Below are 8,266 nucleotides of genomic sequence, written 5' to 3'. Positions count from 1 at the left end.
TTTTTTTTTTTGGGTTATTGTCCCCTTGGTTCCCACTGAATAGCCTTGTGGTGGTGAAGGAGGAGAGGAGACTTGCTGGGGAGCTTTTTGCCCCCTGTTTGGATAAGAAGGAGCTCTTGTCTTAGCATTAACTAAAATGAATATCTAGTCAGCTTCTGCTGAGAAAGCATCTGTAATAGTTAACAGCGACCTTTGCTACCATGGATCCCTTGGGAACACTTCCGTGCAAAATGTATGATAAGCTGTGTAGGAGGTCTTTCCTGATATAGATCTTGAATGAAAAATTTATCAGCGATGTCTTCGTGGGATCATATCATCTCATGCACGATTTCATTCTAAAACCCTAGTTGCAGCATTGGCTCGCTTTCATTATGCATAAATGATAGAGGTTATATATTTGATTAACACTATGATTATGGCTTCCACTTATTCTCTTTACTTAATGAAATAAGGTATCTGTCAGGGCCTAATTATAATTTCTAATTTTTTTTTTTCCTATTGCAGTTCATTTTCACTTGTATAATTTTTGTACCTTATTCGGCTCATCTACAATATAGGCTTGCAAAACTGGAGGTATGTTTTGTCTTCTTAAAATCACATTTCAGTTTCCTTGGATAGATTATTTATCCATATTTACAATTGCTTAAATTGCAGGGTGAGAAAATTAACCTGTGCTGTGAAAATGATATTTGTCACAAGAATGGAAGGGCTCTTTAGGAGAAGATGATGCTTCGTTTTCCAATATCCAGAACACTCACAGTAGAAAAGTTGCTTTGTACATTGTGGTGGCCACACTCATCTTGCCATTTTTGTTATACAAATATCTTGACTACCTTCCTCGAATAATCTATTTGTTCAGGAGAACTAATAACAAGGAGGATGTACCATTAAAGAAGAAAATTGCTTATATGGTAGATGTATTTTTCTCCGTATATCCTTATGCAAAGCTACTTGCACTTCTCTTTGCAACTCTATTTCTTATAGGATTTGGTGGTTTAGCATTGTATGCGGTGACTGGTGGTAGCCTTGCTGAAGCTCTTTGGCATTCTTGGACTTACGTAGCTGACTCAGGAAATCATGCCGAAACAGAAGGAACCGGGCAGAGGATTGTCTCTGTCTCTATTAGTTCAGGAGGCATGCTGATATTTGCTATGATGTTAGGTCTGGTTTCAGATGCTATATCAGAGAAGGTGGATTCACTCAGAAAAGGGAAGAGCGAAGTTATAGAAATGAACCACGTACTCATTCTTGGGTGGAGTGACAAATTGGTAATCTGCTCTGTGTTCTCTCCTCTCTCTCTCTCTCTCTCTATATGTGTGTGTGTGTGTATGTGTATATTTGTCATTTAGCCCAGAATGTCATGTTAATCACCTTTGTTGGGGGTGGGGGGCATAATTTATCCTCGTGTGTATACACTTCTTGCATGCTAAACATTTTTCTTTTTAATAGTTCTCTTTTTCTGAGATTGCCTATGTAATATTCTTTTAAGTAGGTATAAAAAAATAGATGCTAATAAATTATAATTGAATGCAGGGTTCTCTTTTGAAGCAGCTGGCAATTGCAAATAAGAGTGTGGGTGGTGGCGTTATAGTGGTGCTTGCAGAAAAGGAAAAGGAGGAAATGGAACTTGACATAGCAAAGCTGGAATTTGACTTTATGGGAACATCAGTTATATGTAGAAGTGGCAGTCCTCTTATACTAGCTGACTTAAAGAAGGTATGAACTGGTGTTTTTTTTTTCTATCATTTAGGCATGTGTCACATTTGCCAAAACTAATTTACTGCTTCAGCGCAAGAAATAATTGTTTGGTTTCTCTTTTCTAACTTTTTGCCTCACTAGTTGTTCTTATCATACTGAATCTTTTTTCTCAGGTTTCAGTTTCAAAGGCACGTGCTATCATTGTGTTGGCTTCCGATGAAAATGCTGATCAGGTCATTCATCATTTCATTTTACTTTCATTTGACCTGTTAGGTGATGCTTGTATTTCCTGAGGACATTCTCCTTTACTAATGTTTTATTCATGTCTGTCTCCAGAGTGATGCTCGTGCTTTGAGAGTTGTTCTTAGCCTCACAGGAGTAAAGGAGGGTTTAAAGGGCCCTGTTGTGGTGGAGATGAGTGACCTTGATAATGAACCCCTCGTCAAACTTGTGGGCGGAGAACTTATTGAACAGTAGTTGCACATGATGTAATTGGACGTCTGATGATTCAGTGTGCTTTGCAGCCTGGCCTTGCACAGGTTATAAAAGAAAGCATCCCTGTAGTAAACTTTACTCAAAATGGGGGATCCTATCTCTAGTAATAGGAGCTGGGTGATAAGATCAGCTTCATCCATCTCATGTTGAGTTGTTCCTATTTTCTGCTCTACTTGTTTGCCTAAGTAGAATATGCTTGCTAAGTGAAATCCAGAATTTCTTCTTAATTATCCGCAACCCTGTGCATTTACTTGGATTCAAAATTTTCAGGATCCCCCTCACCAAAAAGAAACCGCTCACCAAGAAAATTTTCAAGATCCCATTAAAAAAATCAACAATCACATCAATTATTAGCAAAATAAAACTGCGACTCATTTTAATTTTATATAATATACTGATCCAACAACTAATTAGCTAAATTCTGAAAGTGCTCTTTGTAAAATAATTGCTGTTGTCTAGACTGGGGAAGTCACAACCTGTTTTTTTAAATATTGCCACGAGTGTGATGGACTTTTCTTTATTGCATCAGATTTTTATATGACCTTCTTTAAATTTGAAGTGCTGTTTCATTTGTTTTCTTCTCTCGATCAGATATGGGAAGATATACTGGGGTTCGAGAATGCTGAGTTTTACATCAAAAGGTGGCCTGAACTGGATGGTCTATGTTTTAAAGATGTACTGATTTCATTTGCTGATGCAATACCCTGTGGAATTAAGGTGGCTGCAGAAGGGGGAAAATTATTATAAATCCGGATGATAGTTATGTCATGAGAGAAGGGGATGAAGTTCTTGTTATAGCTGAGGATGATGACACTTATTCTCCAGGACCTCTTCCAGAGGTTAACTTTCTATTATTCTAACTCTATATTGCTGCACTGGGTTTATTCAGTATGTTTACTGATTGGAGAAATGACTAGGTTTTATTTTTAATTCAATGATTGCTGGTCACTTGTGTAATAATTTCCATAGCCAGACAGCCACAATAGCTATTAGCACATTGTTTTAATCTCATAATTTGTGCAGGTACGCAAAGGTCATTTTCTAAAGATACCTGATCCACCAAAATATCCAGAGAAGATATTATTTTGTGGCTGGCGGCGTGATATTGATGATATGATTATGGTAATTTTCTATATTGTGCTCTCTCCATAGTACTGCCCTTTATCACCCTTATCTGTTTAATAAATTGGAGTACTACGCCAGTCAATTTGATGCAGGCGAAGAACTAATTCAGATTTTTACCACATAAGGTCAATTTGATGCCAATGTTTAAAAACTCTTGATATCAATTAAATTACTAAAGAAGATTAAGTATGCTAATGTTTTTATCAAAGATTGTTTTTTGGAAACAAAAGACTAGCTAGAAAAAGCCAAAGACAGAAACTTGATATTTTTCGTGGTCTATTATTCAGTTAATAACTAATACTATATTACAAGGAGGGGGTAGTCTTGAGAACAATTGGATCTCATCATTTTATGTTTTTCCATCATGTCCAACAAAATCTTTATTGAAGTCAAGGCACACAAAACACACACATGCACATGCACGCACATACAAGATCTTCTCAAAGAGTTTGTATGCAAATCTTGAAGCTTAAAGCAAATTGCAAAAGTGAACTATGCTCTTTATCCCACCGATAGACCTCGTGATGATGGTAGATTGTCACATGCATGTAATATATCCATGTCCCACAGATTTTTTGCCCACATTCTGACTTTCCCATTGCCCTTGAATTCCTTAATCAATCAATTGGAATTTTTTAGGTTCTTGAGGCGTTATTGGCTCCTGGGTCAGAACTGTGGATGTTTAATGAGGTTCCTGAAAAGGAAAGAGAGAAGAAGCTTATTGATGGTGGACTTGATGTTTCTCGCCTACTGAATATAAAACTTGTTCATCGGGAGGGAAATGCTGTGATTAGACGGCACTTGGAGTCTCTTCCTTTGGAGACTTTTGATTCAGTAAGTTTAAAAATCCTCTTTTCTTCTTGTTTTTTAATAGGGCGCATTGGTTTCATGGGATCTGTGTAACCATGCTTAGGGGAATAAGGCTTGTTGGTTGTTTTTTCTTCCTGGCTTAATCCTCAACCTGGAATATGTGTATGAATTTTCATATTCACTGATCTCATGAGGGACCAACCATAAAGTGTAATTTTAAACCGAACTGAGCTATTCTATGATGAGATAAATGATCAAATTTTATTATAATGGATAGGATAGGAACTCTAAGTGCATGTTTGGTTCTATTTTTGTTTTACTATTTTGAAAAATAGTTTTCTAAAGTCATTTGTAAACAATAACAACAATAAAACCTTATCCTATTAAGTGAGATTAGCTTTATGAATTACACAATATCATTGTGCTTGATCAACAATCAATTTGAAGTCATTTCTAAACAATTTAAAAATAAAATTAGCAATTCACCGGGGCAAAAAAGTGAGAATTCCACCCAAAAAAAAATTGAAATTACTAAATCCCAAATAAGGAATTCCTACAAAAATGTATTGTTATTTGCAAATCTAGTATTGTCAAAACCCATTAAATTGTTATTACCAAACCTGACTTGAAATTTAGCAATTTCAAGCTTCTTTTTCAATAAAATTAGCAAACATGTTTGGATAATTTGATCTTAAAAAGTCTTTAAAATAATCATTTGACTCCTGTTTGACATCTTCTGTGGTGTGCCTGTGTGAAGTTATATTGTGCGCGCGCATGCACTTGCAAGGGGTGTTTGACGTATTAACATGTCCATGTGGTGTTGCATTTTTTCTATATGAATACGCCATGTCATGTTTCTTTAATAACCCAATTACCAAGCACAAATTATTGGTTATCTTATGAGTCCATTTCATCTTATAATCTTATTCAAAATATATAATAATATGAAAGAGATCATGGGTTCATATTTTACTAAAATGTCATCAATAATTTGCTGGGTTCAAGCTTGTCACCCTAAGAACATGCACTCACAAATTTATGTGAACTGTATCTGTTTCCTGTTTCCTGTTTCAGAAACAATTTAGAAAAGGAGAAAACGTATGTATAGTTTTAATGTAATTGCTATCAGGTTCTCCAATGAAAATGAGAGAAGAAATGCACGATTATTACAACTTAGTATCACATGATTGAGCCTTATGTTTCACAACACAATAGAACTTGGAACATTAAATAGAACTGCTAACTTCGTCACACATGCAAATGGAAACTTTTTTCAATTGTATACTAATTCTGAGGACAGATCCTTATTCTTGCAGATGAATCAGTAGAGGACTCCGTTGCTCATTCTGATTCCAGATCGCTAGCCACCCTTCTCCTCATTCGTGACATACAGGTACAACTTTGCTTATCATATGTTTCATATCAATGATCATCGTCAAACTATTATCCTAAAAGAAACAAACCTTTTTCCTTTTCTGCTTTGCAGTCAAGACGTCTACCTTACAAAGATTCGAAATCAAGTACTTCTTTGAGGTTGTCTGGGTTTTCTCACAGCTCTTGGATCCGCGAAATGCAGCAAGCTTCAGATAAATCAATTATAATTAGTGAAATTTTGGATTCTAGGACTAGAAATTTGGTGTCTGTTTCCAGAATCAGCGATTATGTGTTATCAAATGAGCTGGTTAGCATGGCGCTAGCTATGGTGGCTGAAGACAGGCAAATCAATCGTGTTCTTGAAGAATTATTTGCCGAGGAGGTATTTTGTCTGCCCTTGTTTGAAATCCTTTGCCTTGCTTCGGTCACAACCTTTGCTTGATAGATTAATTTCCCCGAAATGGCTCATCCTCTGAACTTTTGAGTTTTTGTTTTAACTTCCAATGTTGTGTGGGGAAAATTTTAAATGGTTTGGTTTAAAATAGCCCAATTATGATATTTGTTCTTATGGCAGGGCAACGAGATGTGCATTAAGCCGGCGGAGTTCTATTTGTTTGACCAAGAAGAACTCTGTTTTTATGATATAATGTACAGAGGTCGTGAAAGGGGAGAGGTAGTTATTGGCTACCGCCTCGCTAACCAAGACTTCGCCGTCATCAACCCTCCAGAAAAGTCAGAACCTAAAAAATGGTCCCTTGATGATGTTTTTGTAGTCATTGCCTCAGGCGATTGATGGGGGGTTAGTACGATCCTTCTAGTTCCTTAATTTGTTATGACTGGATGCTTGCAGTAACCTTAACTTTCTTGACACCAGAAAGTAGCAACCTTCTCTTTGCTTGCCAACTGCGACAAACAATTAACTGGTAATGTAAAATCTGACAATATGGTGATGCTGATTCAAGAAAAAGGATATCAGCTCGTGGTTTTTTCTTTGTAGCGAAATTCTTTTGCAGCACGACTGCAATTTTGAATATGAAATAATCTTTTCTTTTCTTTTTAATCAAAAGGAGCCACAGTATGACTCTTCCTCCCATCCGAGGGCTTAAGTAAGTCTGAAATAATCTTCTCAAACTGATACTCTTCCTGTCCTAAATATAGGAGTATTATTTACATATTGCTCTTGTTTCTATATTTCATAACCACCCCCCCCCCCAAAAAAAAAGTTTCGCCCATATGAATTCTTTCTTCTCTTGTCGTAAATCACAACAAAGGCAAACGATAAATAGATTCTGTCCGGAGTATGTACAGACGACATTATTTTAGAGCTCTCGTCGTAAATACATATGATGGTCAATGAACAGATTGAAGGAAGAATTCCTTGAAAATTTTTTTTGAAATTAATAAATCTCAGATAAGGAATTACAATAAAAATGTGTTGTTATTTGTAAGTTGACAAATCATATTAAAATATTATTAGCAAACGTGATTTGGGATTTACCAATTTCACACTTTCTTTTTTTTACAAGGATTCTCTCATTCTAAAATAACAGAACAGGGCACAAGTTCTATATAAATATGCAAATGTTGTGAGTCATGGGTACTAAAGTGTAGTTTTTGCGACATTTCTTAGCATGAGAACATTGTTGGAGACAATAGCAATATGCAGTTTCATATGTGGTAATATTCTCTAGTGTTATTCCTAACCATATACTACCTTTAGTCTTTATATAAGAACTAGTTAATTAATTTAAGTAGATTAAAAAAATAATCAAGTTAGTTATTTGTAATAAATAGATGTTATCTTTTCTAAAATATTTTTGCTAATCAAGTGTATCGATTAGAACTATCATTATTATAAAGACTACTTTGAAAAATAGATAAATATAATAGACAAAATGGATTAAAATCTTATATTTAGAACTAAAATAAAAATCAAACAAGTTCTTATATTAATAATCAGAGATAGTATATAAATACATGAATATTGGTTCTAATTCTCACAATCTTTGTGAGGGAAAGGCATTAGAGAAAGAAACTGCTTCCTTCTTGCAAGCACCTTCTTTTTCTTTATTATTGCTTGAACTATGATAAATATCAGAAGCATAGGGTGCTAGTTTCTTCTTTCTGCATTCATATGGGATCAAACTCATAATAATTTTTTACTTAACAATTAATATTCCTTGTGTGAGAAAGAGATATTGCAATAGAGTAGAAATAAATAAAATACCTATTTTAACGGCGTTTCTTGAGAAAAGATTGGAGTGAATGCCTTCTTTTGCCATTGGGATGCCTGAACACAATTAATTAAATTTCCTATTATTAATTTCCTAATCACAATCATTAGTTTGTTCCGTTCTCACACAAAGTGTCCTGCTTAATATTCATAACATTAAAAAATGAATTTCTAAACATCCAACATTAATTAGCAGCTTACGTTTCGGACCCTTCTTGTAATAACAAACTACACATGGAGAGAGAGGTGTATGGTACATGAGTTGGTGGTTGTTTGTCCATTTTTGGAGTTGTAGTATTGGTTTATGAGCTTTCACCAGCAAGAAGCATAATAACTTGACCTTAATCAAAACCAATTATTAAGTGATTAATTATTAATTAATACCAATAATCAATTAATTACTATGTTGTGGCATAAAAAAATTAAAAAAGAAAACCTTATCAAGAGGAGCATGATCATAGACACGTGAAGAGCACCATCATGAAATATCGTGAGTTGGTCAGGTGAACATGATCTGACCTCTGCCGCTGT

The 8,266-nt window shown here is 35.1% G+C and overlaps 1 protein-coding gene across 1 annotated transcript; it reads left to right on the top strand.

Moving 5' to 3' along the window:
• The first annotated feature begins 823 nt into the window (after nucleotides 1–823).
• Nucleotides 824–6,533, top strand: LOC114752121 (ion channel DMI1-like). The gene is given in 12 exon segments (XM_028940839.1): nucleotides 824–1,268; nucleotides 1,534–1,716; nucleotides 1,872–1,931; nucleotides 2,035–2,164; nucleotides 2,167–2,237; nucleotides 2,785–2,929; nucleotides 2,932–3,032; nucleotides 3,217–3,315; nucleotides 3,958–4,152; nucleotides 5,429–5,521; nucleotides 5,615–5,884; nucleotides 6,077–6,533. Coding segments are annotated over 12 exon segments (1,926 nt in total). The 5' UTR covers nucleotides 824–908; the 3' UTR covers nucleotides 6,296–6,533.
• Nucleotides 6,534–8,266: the final 1,733 nt, after the last annotated feature.

This window comes from Neltuma alba, unplaced genomic scaffold, assembly GCF_004799145.2.
Source record: "Neltuma alba isolate B1F8T4 unplaced genomic scaffold, ASM479914v2 tig00007245_pilon, whole genome shotgun sequence".
Lineage (NCBI taxonomy): Eukaryota > Viridiplantae > Streptophyta > Magnoliopsida > Fabales > Fabaceae > Neltuma > Neltuma alba.
Note: the sequence above shows the minus strand (reverse complement) of the source record. Positions and strands in the feature narration are given on the sequence as shown.